Source organism: Hypomesus nipponensis, chromosome 28 (assembly GCF_054491055.1).
Source record: "Hypomesus nipponensis isolate SF chromosome 28, ASM5449105v1, whole genome shotgun sequence".
Lineage (NCBI taxonomy): Eukaryota > Metazoa > Chordata > Actinopteri > Osmeriformes > Osmeridae > Hypomesus > Hypomesus nipponensis.
In genome coordinates, this window is record NC_140388.1 from 1,996,107 (window position 1) to 2,016,767 (window position 20,661).

The 20,661-nt window shown below is 40.4% G+C and overlaps 1 protein-coding gene across 1 annotated transcript; it reads left to right on the plus strand.

The window, feature by feature from the left end:
• The first annotated feature begins 6,317 nt into the window (after positions 1 to 6,317).
• On the plus strand, positions 6,318 to 19,961 carry LOC146219462 (ribonuclease inhibitor-like). Its single transcript, XM_084695266.1, has 4 exons — positions 6,318 to 6,322; positions 10,088 to 10,261; positions 10,719 to 10,892; positions 19,850 to 19,961. Exons 1-4 carry the CDS (start codon positions 6,318 to 6,320, stop codon positions 19,959 to 19,961), a joined length of 465 nt encoding a protein of 154 aa, XP_084551392.1.
• Positions 19,962 to 20,661: the final 700 nt, after the last annotated feature.

Below are 20,661 nucleotides of genomic sequence, written 5' to 3' on the forward strand. Positions count from 1 at the left end.
CTGAATACAGAGAAGTGTAAATAATACCAGGAAAACCTGACCTACCTGGGACACACCATAAGTAAGGATGGCCTTCTACTGACTGATGACCTCATTGTAGCTATTCGTGATGCTCCAGCACCCAGTGATGCTGCGTCTCTCAGGTCCTTCCTTGGCCTGACAGCGTGGTACTCCAAGTTCATACAGAACTACGCAGCCGTCATAGAGCCTATGAGAAATGTACTCCATAATGCTGCATTCACATGGATCAGGGAGGAACAGAAAAGCTTCCAACGGGTAAAACTACTTAGAACTGACAGTTCAGCACTTGCTCTGTTTGACCCTTCTCTGCCCACCATTGTGTCCACAGACGCCTCAGACTATGGCATAGGCGGTGTACTTACGCAGCTACATCCAGACAACAAAAAGAACCAGGGCTTTTGCTTCTCGTCACTACTGTCTGAACCAGTATCATGAGGAGTAGTGTGTATGTGGTCACTACTGTCTGAACCAGTATCATGAGGAGTAGTGTGTATGTGGTCACTACTGTCTGAACCAGTATCATGAGGAGTAGTGTGTATGTGGTCACTACTGTCTGAATCAGTATCATGAGGAGTAGTGTGTATGTGGTCACTACTGTCTGAACCAGTATCATAAGGAGTAGTGTGTATGTGGTCACTACTGCCTGAAACAGTATCATGAGGAGTAGTGTGTATGTGGTCACTACTGTCTGAACCAGTATCATGAGGAGTAGTGTGTATGTGGTCACTACTGTCTGAACCAGTATCATGAGGAGTAGTGTGTATGTGGTCACTACTGTGTTCAAACCATTCCAAAACAAACCAAAGGATTTATTGTGTTATTGTATCTCACTGGTGAATTCATCTTTTAAGTTTCATGTCACAATAACACAATCAAGCTAACCATTCCTGAACAGTGTCATATATTCATTGATAGTTTGATCATGTCAGTACATCAGTGATATATATTATTACATTTCATATTATATGATTAAGAAATACCTCAGGAAGACCACATGATGTCTCATTGTATACATTAGACAGGATCGTTTTGAGAATATTCCACAGGTACAATCCAGCTTAGTAAAATCAGCTTCTCAGGCACGTTCATTTTTCACATTGGTTACTGGCTACTTTGCCATTGTGTTCAAGTCAAATGTTATTTGTACAGCCCTTTTTCAAGCAATGCCCCAGAAGACCTCACACACACCCAGGGCCATTGCTAGGAATTCTGGGCCCCCTGAAAGAATATTTGGGTGCCCCACCCCCTCCCCCCCATAGCCGTAGGAACATATTTTATCAGGGGGCCTTAATGTTGCGGGGCGGCAGGGATGGACTGGGAGTAAAAATAGGCCCTGGACTTTGACCCAGATCGGCCCACCAGAACCGGCCGTATACGCCACCACAGGTGCCCTGCTAATACATGCACATTATTTTTGATGTGATGCTATTTCGGGAGTTCGATTCTTAATGCGAGCGCGCGGAGCCAAATCTTTGGGCCTTTATTTGAGCGTAAAATAGTTTAGCTTTATGTAAAATAAACATAGCCGTTTTTCAATTGGTAAAACCTTGTCTAGTGAAGGTGATGTCTTTTTTTCTCTTAATTTTTCACTCAAGTCATATAATTTTAAATTCTCGTGCTGTCAGGGGCTGCTGCAGCACACTGAGCACTCCTAGTTCCCGCAGCCATGGCCCCGCCCCTCGACTTTTCATTGCCAAAGATCAATTGAACACAACTTTTTTTATTAGACTATATGTATTATAATGTTGTCTTTATTTTTCTGTTTCTCTAAGTTCTTGACAGTGCCTGACGCAATGCTCCAAATTTGTTTATTTTCAATTAACCACTCAACAAGGAGTTACTGCACTGTAAAAAATAAATACAAAATTACCGCACTTTTTCTGTAAATTATACATGTTTTTTTCTGTATTTCTGAATTACAGTAAATACAGATAGAAAGACAATGGCAAACTCTAAATTTATAATTTTACATAAGAATTACAGCCAAATGTTATTACTTAAAAATACACTAAAATGTCTGGTTTTTTTTACAAATAATAATAACATTTTCACAAAAATGTTCTGTTAAAACACATAATTTCACTTCATCAAAACTAACTATTTTAACTGTTATTTTGCAGATATGTACTTTCATCCCACGGACAAATAACTTAACATAATTTTTGGTTTAGACATAGGAACCTTGAATTGTGAACTGAGCTTGGGTAGTTGCTGCATGCAATCCCAGCATGCACCAGTCAATATCAAAGACTACAAAAGCCTGCAAACCCTTTTAGGGGCTATCTCGTTGTTTATGATCATTGACCAATGCACATATAGTAAAGCTCTCTCTTGGAAGTCACTTTTGATAAAAGCGTCTGCTAAATGAATAAGTGTAAAAACGCCAGAGTAGGAAGAAGGAAAGTTGATTAGATAGTTGTATGGCGGCAACGCTCCTGTTACCCAGAATGCCCCGCGGCAAGCTGAAAAGCTACAGAGTTAAAGGTTTAAACTTGGTTAGATAAGCATTGTTTGGAGTTTTGTTGTTGTGTTCGTTCTGTTTTGATATGTGTAATGTGATGGTTTTTAGTTTGGATACATTAAGTGTTTACCTTGAGTGTGAATGTTGTCCAGTTAGAGGCCCATTTAATCTGTCTTACAATTTGATATGCGACCATAAGTAAACCATACCATTTCGTACAATTTGCCGGCACTACAGGTATACTCTGAGGCGCCGGTAATGTCTGTAGTATTAGAATACAGCATCTGAATGCTATGTGTTGGGCACACGAGATGCTTTGAATGAACATTTTAAATCATTATAACATAATTAGGCTTCATTCATTATTTTTATTTGTTGAAAATGATGTTTTTTACAGAGAGGCTATATTAATAAAAGTCATATTTACCGGCAAAGAACAGCCTGTAATATGATATTACAGATTTATCTTGTACATTTGGTACTGGAAACTTACATTTATTTTAAGGTTAATTGATGTTAATGAAACATTATTTTTTTACCGTAATTTAATGGGTGTAATCTGGCGTCCCAGCTGCCAGATTGTTCCTGTCTTTTACACTGTTTGACTTTGACTGTCTTTTACACCGGGGGACTTGGGATGTCTGACAGCGTATTAACGTTTGGCGAATTATAACCTTACTTGTCTTTTCTGTGGATGATATTTACTGGATAATTTTGTAATGTCAGCCTCAGGTGATTATTTGACCCTGCTGACCACACGTAACGTTAAACGTTAGTGTCATTCGGTTACATTTACATTTATTCATTTAGAAGACGCTTTTATCCAAAGCGACTTCCAGCCGAGAGCTTTACAAAGTGCCTAGGTCACTGATAATAACAGCAAGATAGCCCCCAAAACATTGCGGGCAACCAAAACATGAAGCACATATTAAATCAGTAATGTTAGTAGCTGGCTAAGCGCTAGCTCTCAACATTAGTCACTCCAACATCGTAACGTTAGACGAGGCGAGGCTGGCGAGCTATGCTATTTCTCGTGAACCACAGACTGTGCAGCTAGCTAAACACTCACGTGTCTTAAAAAACAAATCGCTGATATTCTGGGCCCCTGATGTGCTCCTGGCCTCTTCTTCCTCTCTTCTCTTTTTTTGGCGTCCCGATTTATGTTTCTGTTTTGGCATTGTCAGTTCTGTATTGATAACCATCTGGCTGCTGCTGCAGTTCCGTTAGCTATAACGTTAAGAAGGGTTTTATTGCAAAAAAAAAAAAAAATTGTGGCTTTGTTTAAACTCTGATGCATTAGTATGAGTATTAGTTAGGCACAGGGGTGGACTGGCCATCGGGGATACAGGGAGAATCCCCTGTGGGCCGACGGGGTTGGGATGGTCCAAAATACCGGCCCAATTCCAGTAGCAACCGGCCCTCTGACATCGCCAGCATCTCATATTATTTTACATGTCACAGCTTGAATACGTATTAATTGCTCTAAGACCTGTTGTAGTCTAGAAACACTGACTGAGCTTTACTGCTCCTCGCGATCTGTTTTCACACTCATGGTGCTGATTTTCTGACGTGTCTTCTGAAATGTGTTCTTACGGACTTCGGAAGTTTAACGTAAGAAACAGGGGCGAATCTAGGTTCCCACTTTTGGGGGGGCTAAGCCCCTAAATAAAACCTATTATTTTTTGTGTGACCCAGCAAAACTAGGGGGGTCTGGGGGCATGTTCCCCCACAATTTGTTTTTGAAAATATCCTTTTAAATAGTGTCCTCTAGTAGGTTTTAGAAAGAGAAATTAACACTTTTTTTTTTTTTTTAGATCTTTTTTAATTAATTTTTTTTTTTGGGGGGGGGGGGGCTAATTACATTTTTGTCTTAGGAAGCCTACATAATAGGCTACTGGGATTTTTGTGGGCACCCCCTGGACTGTGGGCTCCTAGAATTGTCATCACCTTGCATCACCGCCTTGCACACACCCATAGAACTTCACCTAAACCAACCTAAACCCTCAAGAAAGACAAGGACAAACTCTCAGGGAAACTACAAACTCTCAGTTAAAACATTTAAGAAAGCTTGGTAGGAGCAATTCAGTGGGAGAGTTCCACTCCTCCAGAGGTGGTTGGTGTTGAAGAAGAGGTGCAGACCATAAGCAAAGCATAATCATGCATCAAGAGTAGAGGTAACAATAAAAGGTGTTTGTGATCCCTCCCTAATGATAACCTTCTACAGGCTGTCAGGCTGTCACATCACAGAGGAAGGCTGTGCTTATCTGGGCTCAGTGCTAAAGTCAACCTCCTTCCTGAGACAACTAGATCTAAGTAACAATGATCTGAAGGATGCCGGCATGAAGCTGCTCTCTGCTGGACTGGGGAACCCACTCTGCAAACTGGAGACACTGAGGTCTGTATTTATGTTCTACATGAGCCATTAGTAAAGTTATAATTGTACAATGTATTTCTGTGGTTGATTTAGACAACAGAGTTGAGTCTCAAGTTGGGTATAAACTTCATGCCAAGAATGAGATATGCCTTATAGTCATCAGTGAGGACTAGTTTGATAAGAAACAGGCTGTTTGCTGCATCTGAAACATTCAAAAATACTGATTGGCATTTATTTTATTTAATGTGTATTTTAGACAGAATTAAAATGTTGATGCAACTATTTATGAATGTGCAACATGATTGCAAGCTCTTTGGGTAGTCTTAACAATATGTTTGCCCTTGCCCAAAGGGTAATAAAATACAGCTTAATTACATATTAAACTTTAAACCTACTTCACATTACAACACAACTTTTCATTCATCAAACTTTGTAATCATCTGTGGTTTCCATCATCACAGTGGAAAAATGTTGACTTTAATCTGTGGACACCACTATTACTACAACACTGAAATGTGCAGTCATGGCTTTCACAAAGAGAGAAATTTAGGTACTGTCATCTTCAGCACCTTATAGACTTTGTAACCTAAATCGAGAGCAAACATAATCTCCATTTCCCATTATGTACGTGTGTGTCTGTGGTTGTTGTAATGTTTTGATATTTAACCTTTTATGAATGCTAGGCTCACTTAGCCTGACGTTGTCATACTGATACGTCTGATACCACTCTGTTGGGCTGTGAATATGGGGCGTGTTTCAACTGAAAAAATGTCTCTTTGCTCAATTGGATAGACCTACAACTAATCACAGCAACGTAGTATGTTGTTTGTTTAAAACAAATTCAACTCAAGCGCTCTTTGGTGACGTGGTTGATTACGTTACAGTTGATCATCTGTCCATCATTGTGTAAAGCCCGCCGTGACGATTTGATTTGTCCGTACAGCTCTTGTTCAGACATAGTTTTCCCCCAACCGAGCGACCCCAGACCCAACTTCCTGACCTATTTTTGTTTGTGGGCGGGGCTAAGTTCGGCTGGCACCCAGGCTAAGGGTCACTAGGAAAAGTAAGAAATTTGAAGGTGAAAAAAATGACTATTTGAGGGGTTTTCTCTGCTCTTAATATAATACTAGTCCTGTTTGACCCTGAAGACAACACAAGGGTTAAAATACTGTATACTAGTCATCATATTATTGTACATTTACAATAATAAACACAGAATTTACTGTTGCATGAAGGTGCATACAATAACCAGATATGGATCTTAATAAATAAAAAACGTTGAAAGTATTAATAAAAAAATAAAAAAAGATTGAACAATTACGAGTCTAATAAATATAGCTGCAAGCAGGAATGAAGGGGCCAAGTAGCATTCAATATGGAAATTCAGTAGCTAAAGAAGCACAGCAAGCACTTATAATAAAAATTATTCGCTTTTGTAAAATCGCAATATACTTTTCGGCAATGCGGTGGGGCTACCCCAAAACTTTATATTACCTTCACGGCGTTGTGAAAAAGACGTATACTGAGTTTATAATGATAAGCCGATGCGTTTGTTAAATATTTTGAGAAAAAATGTGCTGGCTAGATGTAGCAGCGTTATATCTACAAAGCACAATAAATCTGCTACTTCTTGACTACAAATCCCCTGACAATGAAACGTTATAGTTACCATTATGATCAGTGGCGGCTGGTAAAGTTATTCTAGGTGGGGCTGTGAAATATTCAGTCAATTCGGTAACCGTCCTAATACAATTGAACACAAACTGCATTATACAAGTTCTCTATGAAATAGTAATTATGTAATTAATGCACACAGCTATAGGAAAATGTCCACATTTGTGGACTATAAATATCATTTACACTCAGTTCATAAATAAATAAATATTAAGGATTTATAAATGAATTTAACACAATCAATTATCTTTGATAGAACGTGCCTGTTCTTATCCACTTCTTCGTTGTTTCTCCTCACCTCAATTCGGTGACCTTCGTCCAGTTGCATAGCGATTGTCTCTGCCTAGCATGGCTATCTTAATTGTATTCTCCATGTGTGCCTTTGTGCACTTGTTTTGTTTTCTCAGATAAATGTTTGATGTCCTTAACTCCTGTAACAGCATGCTGCATCTGTTCCGAATGTTATAAAAAGCAAGCACGGGAAGCAAAATAAGGCATTGACATGACTGCATCCAGCTAGCCAGGCCTTTCTGTTGTAGCTTACCAATTGTGGGAGAAACATCTGTGTATAATTTACCTCTACCCTTTTCGCTCGCCCGTTGTGTAATTTTGATGTCAGGTTGGGCCAAACTTTTATATTTATTTTCTCCACTAAAGTTATCCTCTCAAAAGGATTTTGGAGAGGATATCTGACAGAATTTGAGAAATTAGAACGTCTGAAGTCCGGTCCGGAGTCATTAATTTTCAATACCGTTAAGTAGGCCCTACAGTCGCAAAATCACTTTGCTCTGCTTGGGGCGCTAATTCCGGCGCCCTTTAGGCATCATTTTTGAGGACGCTGATTGGGTAAATATGTATTTCTTGTTAGCAACGGTAAGCAATTCACCTATCGCCAGCAGGTTGGTAGGCGTTTCGAGGGCGCTTTTTGTAGCGCCCCAGATGTTGAGCATGAAGTAAATTTATCCCAAAACTGATCCTACAACCTTGTGTTTCAAAGGATCCTGTCTTATCCCAGTGAGCTATTTTCACTGTTGAGACACTGTGTTCGGTTACGTTTCAAGAAAAAGGAAGCTGTTTGTCCCGTGGCGAGCGTTGTCAGATTTGACCCAAGTATGAACAGCTGTAATTCAGTCATATTTTGACATATCAAGGTGATTGGGGGAGGAAGATTATTAGATGACATGCTCGTGTTGACATTTCCAAAGTTTCGTCTCCATATGGTAAACCGTCGCAGAGTCAAGGCCTCACGTCTGCTTTGGCGTGTTCTTTGTCAAAATCGTTTGCGCGTTATTCGTGAACGGTTTGACTTATCGATACAATTCTAAAGATTTTTCATCTGCATGGTCTGAAGATAATCTGTTACAATTTTCATGAAAATCTGAGAAACTGCCTAGGAGGAGTTCGAAAAAGTTGGCTTTTCATAAAATACATTGACGGAAAAACCATTATGACGACAATTGCGTCACAGGGTTCAGTCGAATTGTCTGCATCTAAGGAATCCAATGTTACCTCAATTAAGAAAAACGGTCTTACGGTTCAAAAGTTGTGGGCGTAAACACGCTTCTAACTTTGACGCCTTGGTGGCGCTATAGTGCTTCAGGGATCAACATGAAACTTGGTGACAATAATCAGGAGACCGATCCAAATCAGTGTGCCAAATTTAAAAACTTCGCACCAATCGGTTCTATGGGCTGCCATAGACTCCTAGTCCAAAGTATAAATATAGCTGCAAGCAGCAATGAAGAGGCCAAGTAGGATTCAATATGGAAATTCAATAGCTAAAGCAGCAAAGCAAAACTTTTAATAAAGTCGCCATAGGGTTCAGTCGTATCGTCTGCATCTAAGGAATCCAATGATACCTCACTTTTAAAAAAACGGTCTCATGGTTCAAAAGTTATGGGCGTAAACACACCTCAGGGATCAACATGAAACTTGGTGACGATAATCAGGAGACCGTTCAAAATCAGTGTGCCAAATTTCAAAACTTCGCACCAATTAGTTCTATAGGCTGCCATAGACTCCTAGTCCTAAATATATCTAAATCTTCTGAGTGAAATTTTATCCTTACTATTGGGATTATACTGCAAGACAGCTACTGTGGTATACTTGGCTACGCTAAACAGTTACTACGGTACCATGACATGCTCGACAATTGTGACTGGATTCGATCCTAGGACCTTATGTTTCACAGCAGCCCGTCTTATCCCAGTGAGCTATGCTCGCTGACGACAAATGCTGTGTTCGGTTACTTCATAAAAAAAAGGAATCTGTTTCTCCCGTGGGGAGCTTTGTCACATTTGACCAAAGTATAAACAGCTGTAATTCAGTCATATTTTGAGATATCAAGGTGATTGGGTGAGGAAGATGATTAGATGACATGCTCGTGTTGACATTTCCAAAGTTTCGTCTCCATACGGTAAACCGTCGCAGAGACGAGGCCTCACGTCCGCTTTGGCATGCTTTTTGTCAAAATCGTTTGCGCGTCATTCGTGAACGGTTTGACTTATCGATAACATTTTAAAGATCTTTTGTAGGCATGGTCTGTAGATCATTTGTTACATTTTTCATGAAAATTGGAGCAACGGCAAATTGGAGTTAGAAAAAGTTGGCATTTCTTAAAATACAAACGACAGAAAAAGCTTCAGGATGACAATGACGCCATGGGGTTCAGTCGAATCGTCTGCTTCTACGGAACCCAATGAAACCTCAATTAAGAAAAACTGACTCATGGTTCAAAAGTTATGGGCGTAAACGCACCTCCAACTTTGACGCCTTGGTGGCGCTAAAGAGCTTCAGGGATCGACATGAAACTTTGCTGAGGATAATCAAGAGACCATTCCAAATCAGTGTGCCAAATTTCAAAACTTTGCACCAATCGCTATGCATAATAATAATAATAAAACTAACAAAAACAATAGGTGCCATAGCAGCTACGCTTCTGCTTGGCCCCTAATAATAAAACTAACAAAAACAATAGGTGCCAAGCTAAACAATATACTAAAGAGCTAAACAATGAGATATAAAATAGATATCAATATAGCATATAAAGTACAAGATAATATACAAAATGATATGAATCGGGTAGCATAGTGCAAAATTACTTGTGGTGGATGAACTGGGTGAGGTTTTGGTCCTGATGGAAATTTGCGGTGGAAATCTTCTTGATAAAGGATGATTAGCCTTAAAAAGCATGATTAGCCTCATACGTATATTTATATCAGAGAAAGCCCTAGTACTTCTCTTCAATATGGTAAAAACAGTTCAGGTGTATGATTTACCAAGAAAATAAATGTAATATGAAAATGCATGTGAAAATCATATTCTATCAGTTAACTGGTGAACACAAGCTTGAAAAGGTGGGTTTGGAGGGCCTCTATGAAAAATAGCAGGCATATTGGAATTTGGTTTGGGAGGGAGGGTGTGGCATCTGAGAAGGCCTTGTCAGGTCCAGAGCTTGGTCCTGGCTTGAGAGTGGTCGTGGTGGAGGAGGAGGTTGGAGAAGTAGGGCAGGGCCATAAAAAGGGTTTGTAATCTTTCTTGTAACGATCCTTCTTCAGGCTGTCAGGCTGTCAAATTGCAGAAGAAGGCTGTGCTTCTCTGGCTTCAGCTCTGAAGACAAACCACCCCCTTCTGAGAGATCTGGATCTGAGTAACAGTGACCTGAGGGATTCAGGCATGAAGCTGCTCTCTGCTGTACTGGAGGATCCACTCTGCAAACTAGAGACACTGAGGTCTGTAATCATGTTCAAAGGACAACTAATAGTTACACATTCAATCACATTTGCATGTTTGATTTAGGTAATGTGGTTGCTTATTGGTTACATTGAAACTGCAAGCCAGGAATGAGATACAACCGTGGGGATGTGATAGAATTTTTAAAAACGTTTTTTAAATGACTAAACAAAATCATTATATCATTATCATTCATTATACATTTTTCTGAATGTTGGCTCAGGCTGGAAAGGGTTGAGACATTAACTTGACTTCTGAAATGGAACCAAACACAAGTGATACTTGTGGAAGGATTCATGTTCAGCACCAATATTAGACAAGTCCTTACGAGCTATTGCCTCAATACACAGACAGAAACATGGAAGATAACATCATGACATATTGTACCAAAATAGTCTATTTATGTATACGTATATACATAGATGAGTCAAGTATGTTATATGATCAATTTTGCAGACTGTCATGCTGTGGGGTCACAGAGGAAGGCTGTGCTTCTCTGGCTTCAGCTCTGAAGACAAACCCCTCCCTTCTGAGAGATCTGGATCTGAGCAACAGTGACTTGAGGAAATCAGATATGAAGCTTCTCTCTGCTGTTTTGGGGAATCCACTATGCAAATTGGAGACACTGAGGTCAGTAATCATGTTTAGTATTTAACAAATAGTTTCAATCACACATGAAGGGGAAAGACAGGAGGGAGGCAGACATCCCAACCTGCAGAGACTCATTTCAGGGAGGTGGCTTCTCGTTTTTCCCATTTTATATGGTATTTACTTTCATTTTGAAATGATTGCTCAACAAGCTGCTGCTAGGTGCTGTGATCGGACGTACCTGCAGAAAAATAACAAGTTTGGAAAGATAGCTCACGGAACATTTATGTTTCATAAATACGGAGATAAGATCATTAAGATAATTAATTAGCAGTACAGTATATATAAGAATATTTAGCAACTGGTTTATGAGGGAACAAGGTTTATTTGATGAATATGTCTAAGTTTAAGTTGTTCATATCAGTTTTGTAATTTGTTACACGCCAATTTATGATTGCTAATGCTACTGATAATTATAATAATAATAATAAGTCTTTATTTATATAGCACATTTCATTTAAAAATTGCAGCTCAAGGTGCTTTACATAAAATCAATAAAAACAATAATACAAGTGATAAAAGTAATAATTAAAATAAAAAATAAGTAAATGTAACTCAACAAAATACAAGCCGCAGTCTTTGCGGGAATCCAAAACACACATGCCGCAGTCTTTGCGGTATCTCGGGCCACAGTCTTTGTGGTTTCCCAATGTAAATCTAAAACATATAACAACCCAGACTAGCCACACTCTTATCTGCGGTCTCTTGAATCCGTCTTCGACTCGAGCTGCCTCTTCAGTTTCCAAAACATATAACAAACCAGACTAGCCACACTCTATCTGCAGTCTCTCAAATCCATCTCAGACCCGAGCTGCCTCTGCAGTTTTCAAAACATATAACAAACCAGAACTCAACAAAACACAAGCCGCAGTCTTTGCGGTATCTTGAGCTAGAGTCTTTGTGGTTTCCCAATATAAAAAAATTAATTACAAAAAATTACCAAATGTAACTCAACAAAATACAATACGCAGTGTTTGCGGGAATCCAAAACACACAAGCTGCAGTCTTTGCGGTATATCAAGACGCAGTCTTTGTGGTTTCCCAATATAAATAACTCATGAGCATAAGGTTACAAGGCAGTCTCTATCCTCTCTGCTACACACTAACTGTTGAGATATTATGAATAGAAAGGGCAGAGTATTATTAACTTTGGTCAGCTTTGGGACAAAAGTTAAGAAACTGTCTATATTTCAATGTCAAATTGCATGAAATTGCACATGGCACTACTTCAGAATGATGTAATCTCAAAGCCAAATATAGCTGCAAGCAGCGATGCGGGTTCCTCCGCAAAATGGCAAAATATTATAACAATTTACATTGTGGAAGGTCAAGAGTTTGACAACAAGAGAGCAAAACTACTTCATGTTGGGCCAACTAAAATAGCCTGAATGGGGATTTGAACTCATAAGCATAAGGTTACCAGAAAGACTCTCTATCCTCTCTGCTACACACCAACTGTTAAATTGAATGAGTAGAAAGGGAATAGAATTAGCTTTGGTCAGCTTTGGGACAAAGGTTAAGAAGCGGTTCACATTTCAAAGTGGAATTAAGTGAAATTGCGCATGGTATTTCATAATGATGACATCCTGTTTAACTAAACAGATATTCAAATTTGAGACAGGCTAAAAGACTGCAGCTGGATTCAAACCTGCATCCTTATACTTTGCAGGTCACTGTCCCAGTCCATTGAGCTATTCTCAGTGTTGAATATTGTCATGCTCAGTTACTGTATAAAAAAGTACGCTGTTTCTTCTGTGGTAAGAGTTGTTAGATTCAGCCAAAGTTTAAAATACTCAAATTCAATCATATTTTGACATGCCAATGTGAAATTGTTGATGGTACTTCAGAGTGATGTCATCTTGAACCCAATAAGGTTTGAAAACCATCAGTCAAAATGATATTTGATTTATTGACACAAAGATATTGAGGCAATGTGGACATTTACATAAATACACCCCTTTCAGACATTTTGTATTACATTTCTCATTCCATTTCACCCTATATAAAAATACACCTGCCCGCACACTATTCCAATCCATGCCGTTTACCTCCCTCCCAGCACAAGTCAAGCCAAAGCAGAAATGCTGTAGTGGACGCATGAATTTAGACGTCGACTAAATATTGCCTCCTACAATCAAAACACAACACAACGCTCGCAACACTGTTTCGAATTTCTAAAAGATGGCTTAGACTGCTTTCCAGAACCACAGTCATCTTACAATGAAGAATAGCTTCATTGGTAAAAGGTCTATGGCACAGCCCATGATGATCTCCTTGCCAACATAAATGTATGAGGCCGACTCTCACTTCCCATTAAACCCCACAACATGCACTCTCAGGGTGACCAACAAGATTATTTTAACTAACAAACAACAATATTACAAACATCCAACTGAACGAACGCAACAACTGAAATCCCTTGCATAGCTTTTGTAACCAAACTATTTACCACAAGTCTTGGCATTTTTTGACATGCCGCACTGCCCCTGCCTGCAGGCTGGGGCAAGAAGGGCAAGCAGGGCCTGCAGTCAGGGGCAAGCAGGGCCTGCAGGCAGTCTGTCAGGGCAGGCCAGCTGGATGAAGCTGTCCTGGGGTCATGGCTGAAGAGAAGCTGCCCTGATTCTGATTCTGTCCAGCTAGAGGGGGGTAGTCCAGCAAGGGATCAGTTTTTCTCTCCGCATCCTCTGTTGAACTCTGTTGAGCAGGCCTCTGCATGACCCTCCAGACCTGTAAAAGTGAAGAAAAGATCCATGTCAGTTGTGAAAAATGAAGCTTTTTACATCTACACTTGACATAAACTACAGTTTTGTCTGTGAAAAGCAATGGCATTACTTGAACTTAAACCCAAATGTGTTGAACTGATGGAGACCCGGCCATGCAAAGTCACTCCAAACATTTGGCTCGATTCCAGGCTCTGGCAAGAGTATTTAGCTCTAAACTGGTCAATATACACATCTGACCAAAGACCAACTCGCCCTTTGCCTGTAAACAGTGATTCTGACTGTCAGAGACCTTTAAATACGCTGACCGAGTGAAACTAGCCTGGATAACGTAGGTCGCTTTCTCAGGAAAATGACAAATGAAATAGGCTTGTTTTGAAAGATTCTATATACCTTATATATATATCTTCAGCAGGCTCTTGTCTACAAAAAGCAGCCATCCCTGACGTTTTAGGAGTAGAATTGAGTGAAATACAATGTTGTTTACACACCGCCAGTGAGCGAGCCGAGTGTGTCTCCGAGGCTAAGTCAAAACAATGTACCCCCGGGACGCAGTCTCACTCCACTTGCAAGTTTTCCACAAATCACAAAAATAATCGGAGCATCTGGCTAAAAGCACAATTCCCACATCTCCTAAAGGCTGCCCTCCTCTACATTTTTGGTGTCGACCTAACTGTAAAATGGTGAACTTTGAACATGACGTGACCAAAACATGGCTGCCGCCTAAGCCTATGCGGTCTCCCTGGCACATAGGCTTATTACAAAGACTTTCACGACCCAAATCAAAATTCTCAGCTGACAGGTCTGTGGGGAATCGCTTGTTCTCCTAAAAGCTGCCCTCCTCAATTTTTTTTATGAATTTGCCGAGATGCTAAATGATTCACTAATTACACAGAGGGAAAAAGCTAGGCTAGCTACTTTTCGAGTTTGGTTTTCCGTCACTTCAAACTCACGATCTAAAGGTCTCAAGTGCTCAAACCTTCACCATAATTCAAGAGTAGTGTACTTTCACGAACCCAATCATTGATTGTAGCTTAAAATGTGTAAAAATAGGATTTAGTGTCACTTTGTCCAATCCCGATCACTGTAAACTACTATTGTTCAAACCCGAACAGGGTTTGGACACCCAGTTTCCGGTCTTTTTGCCACCATTTTCTTTTGCAATCGCTAGCAAAGTGTAAGTAATATTATTTTAAGCATAACAAACAATCTACGTGTCAAATTTCATAAACATATATGGACGTTTACATGTCTAAATAATTTAGGAAAGTTACATTGATGAAAGAAAGCCGAAAGACCACTCGGGCGACGATCTCTACTCTGACATGAGAAGAGTTCAACAAAACATCCAGCAGGTGGTGGTAAACAGTCAAATTGAGATTTTATCGCATGGTTTGGAGATGTTGAAGTGTGATATCTTATTGTCCCCAGATATGTTGACAGCATTATGGTCAGTTTGGTGACCCTGGATCAATTTAATATCCCCGGAAAAACCGTAGCGGCGAGTGTTTACTACGAGGATAAGTGTGGTCGGGTTTGGACAAGGGTAGCGCACGGCTAATTTACCGGCGCCAGCGTCTTTTTACCGGCTCTAGTAAAGGATAAGTTAACTAATTTTTTTTAAACAATATTTAGCTCGAAAGGTAAGAAGTTAAAGCTTAATGTGAAATCAGTAAATCAACTGAAAGCGTGATACAATCATTTTTTATCAATATTTAAAGTGGCATTTTATCAGAATGTTACTGTAGCTAAAAACCGGTCGGGATTGGACACAGTGACGTTACCGAACGTGGCGATTCCAGGTGAAAACAACAATGGCTGCCGAAAAATAATTTATATTCGTAACGGCGAGCTGCGATTGGAAGTGAAATGAAACAGGAGCTAAGAGTGGGGGCTTGGTCAGCACACCATTTCCAGAAAGGATGTGTGTGCGTCTTGCCAAGCAAGTACAAAGCTGCAGTCAGATTGGCGAAATTGTTCGTTTTTATGTTATCTTGTGGAAAGTAAAGTTATCAGTGTAAAGTAACTAGGACAGGAGTAATGTGTTCTCACCTTTTTAGTTTTGGTTAATAATCTAGCTGCAGAATTTTGAATGAGCTGTACTGTAGTCTTTCAGTGGTTTTCTTGGGAAGACCAGTGAAAAGTGCATTACAGTAGTCCAGCCAATTCATCCAGTTCAATACACTATCCGTGAACCTAATAAGCTTTTCCACTCTATTGATTAGGATGTTGTGATCAATTGTATCAAATGCTGCACTGAGATCTAACAGGATAAGGATAGAGACTTTATTTGCATCAGAGTTCACATTTACATATAGTCATTTAGCAGACACTCTTATCCAGAGTGACTTACGTTAAGTACAGGGACATTCTCCCCGAGGCAAGTAGGGTGAAGTGCCCAAGGAAACGTCATTTGGCACAGCCGGGAACCAGCAAACTTCGGATTACTAGCCCAATTCCCTAACCGCTCAGCCACCTGACCAGAGTTTAGTCTGAGGTCGCTAATTATTTTGGTGAGAGCAGTTTCAGTTGTGTGATATTTCCTGAAACCTGACTACGAGACTTCCAGGATGTTATTTTCTTCAAGAAAATAATTTAATTGGACTAATACTATCTTTTCCAGTACTTTACTAATAAATGGAAGGTTTGATAATGGTCTTTATTTTGCAAGTAGACTGTTATCTAATTTGGGTTTCTTAAATAGGGGCTTTAGAACAGCTGTTTTGAAGGCATTTGGGAAGACGCCAGTTCTAAGGGATGTGTTTATAATCTCTTGCACCGGACCTGAGACACTATCAAACACTCGCTTAAAGAATGTTGTAGGTATAGGATCAATATCTGAGGTTGTGGAGTTAGATTTGCTGACGATTTTGGAAAGTTCACTTAGTGTGATACATGTAAATGTGCTCATGGTTATGTTGCATTATCTACTGATGTCAGTTTCAACCCCACTATTAATAATACTAGCTCTGATCAAAGTTATTTTGTTCTTGAAGAACAAAGCAAGCTCTTCACATTTAATTGCTGAGGGTGGAGGGGGGGCAGGGACAGTGTTTAGCAGTTGGTCAATGGTGGAGAAAAGAACTCAGAATTTCTGGCATTTCCTGTAATAAAATTGGAGAAATATGATTTCCTTGCTAGACGGTTTTGTCATAGGTGGTTAGTGTATCTTTGTAGATATTGTAGTGGATAGTGATATTTTTTTCCCTCCATTGTCTCTCTGCTGCATGGCATTTTATTTTCGTTTCACTAACATTTTTATTTCTCAGCCATGGGGAGGTTCTGCTTTTGGACTTCTTTTTGGTTTTCAGTGGTGCAACTCAGTCTAACACAGAAAATAGTGCATCATTGAGGTTCTCTACCATTTCATTCAGAGAGCATTCATGATTAGTTGGCTCATATAGAGCGAATCATCCAGACAATTTCATCATAGCTCTATTGTCTAGATGTCTTCTTTGGACTAAGAATTATTTTGTGTTTTTTGTTAGGATCATTTCCACATTAAAAAGTATACAATAATGGTTTGAGAGGGGTAGATCAGTTATTGAAATATTATTGATGTTTAGTCCAGTTGTTATCACTAGATCTAGTGTGTTTCCGTGCCGGTGTGTTGGGTCTGTTATTTGTTGAGTTAGATTTAGACTCTTGAGGAAATTTAAGAGCTTGATAGTTCTTGGGTCTGCTTTTTCATCTACTTGGATATTTAAGTCTCTGTTTCAAACTACTTTGTCATATCTAGTGACACATAGTGATAATAGTTCAGAGAATTCTTGTATGAATATTGGCGAGTGCTTGGGTGGCCGATATATAATAACAAAAAGTATTGATTCGTTTTTGAGCACTATAGCAAGATATTCACAATGGATATAAATTCACCGAGCGCAGTGATTTTGAACAACAGTTTAAAAAATAGCTGCAACTCCTCCAACTTTTTTTGATTTCCTAGAAACTTGGTGAAAGCTGTAATCAGGCAGAAACGCTTCTATCAAAGTTGCTGTTGCCGTGTCATTGTTTAGCCAGGTTTCTGTTAGACAGATGCGCTCTAAGTTGTTTTCTTTGACCAGATCATTAACGAGAAATGATTTATTTAGTGATCTAACATTTAGAAGGGCCAGTTTCATCTGTGGGGTACTAACAGATAAAACAGGGGTTGATACATTTGTAGCAAGAATATGGATAGTTGTGAGACTTCTAACACGAGTTTCAAGTTTGTAACCATGCATTTTACCATGCAATTTGCTGTTTATGATGTCTAATGAAATAGCATGGTGGCTGTCCTAGCGTAGCTTTTCTTTGGGAAAGTCTATATCACTGAGCTGTTCCATCACAAGGGAATTCATCCGGCGGGTGAAGATCTGTGAGGGCCCATGTCCTTGCAGGAGGCTATTTGAATGTTCTGTTCTGTTCCATGGGAGGTTGTTTGGGATGCGTCAGTCAGCTTAGACACAACAGGGATAGGGAGAGAAACTTGATTTGTGGTCAGGAGCACGTGACTGATGTTTGCTGTTAGTAGTCGAGATCATCTACGGTTTGGGTGGAGTCCGTCATCTTGAAAACGGTCTGCACAGTTCCAGAACACATTGAAATTATCGATGAATCTCAGTTTGTGTGACAAACAGACTGATGGCAACCATGTGTTGAAAGATAGGAGTCGACTGAAGGCTTCTTTTCCTCTGCGAAAACATGCAATCAGCCCACTGATGAATACATCTTGATATATATATTTATTTTTCCAAGTTCAAGTCTTTTATTGTCAGGTACACAGAACAACACAAGGTCAGACTGGGCACTGAAATTCTTAAGACAAGACAACGCAAGCACCTGGCATAACATAACATATAGTACACAGAACATTATTTACATCTATGCTGAGCTTAAATAAGTGAAACTTCCTAAATATACAGATAGCAATAAATAATCGACTATACTAACCATAATACTAAAACTTCCTAAATTACAGATAACAATAGAAATAATAATACACTATACTAACCCTAAATGCACATAAAACCTATTACAACCCTAAAACCTATTACAACCCTAAACCTATTTCAACCCTATAACATATTCTAACCTGTAATACAATAGTGCAAATTTGCAGATCAGTGAATATGTCAATGACCATACAGGAGCCTGATGGCGAGGTACAGTGAGGTACAGTAGTGCAATGTTACTGATATTGCTACCAGTAGCTGAAAGTGACAGTATATAAGTGACTAGTGTGCAGTAAAATCAATGTCCATATCAGTGTCCATTTAGAAGCCTGATGGCCCTTGGGTAGAAACTGTTGTACAGTCTGCGTGTGCGCGACCGGATGCTGCGGTAACGCCTGCCAGAAGGCAACGGGGTTAAGAGACTGAAGGATGGGTGGGAACAGTCTCTTAGAATCCTGACGGCTTTCCTTGGGCAACGTGTGTGGTAGGTGTCCTGTAGGGCTGGGAGCTTCCTTCTGATGATGAACTCAGCAGAACGGACCACACTTCATAGGGCCTTGCGGTCCCTGTTTGTGCAGCTCCCATACCACACTGTAATACAACCAGTCAGAATGCTTTCTATAGTGCATCTGTAAAAGTTAGGGAGGATGACTGAGTCCATACCAAACTTCTTCAGTCTCCTCAGGAAGAAGAGGCATTTACGGGCTGCTTTGACCACCTTATCCGTGTGAACAGACCAGGTGAGGTCATTGATGATGTTCACCCCGAGGAACTTGAAGCAGCTGACCTTCTCCACTTTGGATCCGTTGATGAGTAGGGGTACATGCTCCTCCTCCTGCCGCCTCCTATAGTCCACAATCATCTCCTTGGTCTTGCTGATGTTAAGAGAGAGGTTATTGTCCTGACACCGTGATGTCAGGGTGTCAACCTCCTCTCTGTAGGCTGACTAGTCACTGTCAGAGATGAGGCCCACGATGGTTGTGTCGTCAGCAAACTTAACAAGAAGGTTGGAGCTGTGCGTTGACAGTCATGAGTGAACAAGCAGAACAGGAAGGGCTGAGCACACAGCCCTGGGGGGTGCCTGTGTTGGTGATCAGTACAGATGAGGTGCACCGATTCTCACCACCTGTGGCCTCCCCGTCAGGAAGTGGAAGATCCACTTGTAGAAGGAGGTGCTTAGTCCCAGGTCCACAAGCTTGGAGACCAGTCTGGAGAGGATGATGGTGTTGAATGCTGAGCTGTAGTCAATGAACAGCATCCTCACATATGTATTCCCCTTGTCCAGGTGGGAGAGAGCGGTGTGCATAGTCAGAGCGATGGCATCGTCTGTAGACCTGTTGGACCGGTATGCAAACTGCATAGGGTCCAGGGTGGGGGGCAGCGAGGAGCAGATTTGACTAGCCGCTCGAAGCACTTCATGATGACAGAGGTCAGTGCTATCGAGCGATATCTGTTGAGTGTGCTGATAACACGTGTCGTGTTTGTTGCTAGCGATAAAGGGTTTATTGAAAGGTAATGGAAGCAAATCATGTAAGAGTCACTAATGTAAATGTATTTGTATCTGCAGCTCTTACAGTGTGTTCGCAAGCAAGGTTTGAATAAAGAAATTGTGAACCATCAGTTAAACAGACCATCTTTTCAACCGAGATACATTTACATTTAGTCATTTAGCAGACACTCTTATCCAGAGCGACTTACAGTAAGTACAGGGACATTCCCCCCGAGGCAAGGAGGGTGAAGTGCCTTGCCTTGCTGTAATTTGGCCCGGCGGGGAATCAATCTGGCAACCTTCTGATTACTAGCCTGACTGCCTCACCGCTCAGCCATCTGACTCTCTGATGTCAGTGAGAGGCTACAAGGCATTTTGGAATTTGGTTTGGGAGGAAGGGTGCTGCAACTGAGAAGGCCTTGTCAGGTCCAGAACGTGGTCCTGGCTTGAGAGTGGTTGTGGTGGAAGAGGAGGTTGGAGAAGTAGGGCGGGGCCAGAAAAAGTGTTTGTAATCTTTTTTGTAATGATCCTTCTACAGGCTGTCAGGCTGTCACATTGCAGAAGAAGGCTGTGCTTCTTTGTCTTCAGCTCTGAAGACAAACCCCTCC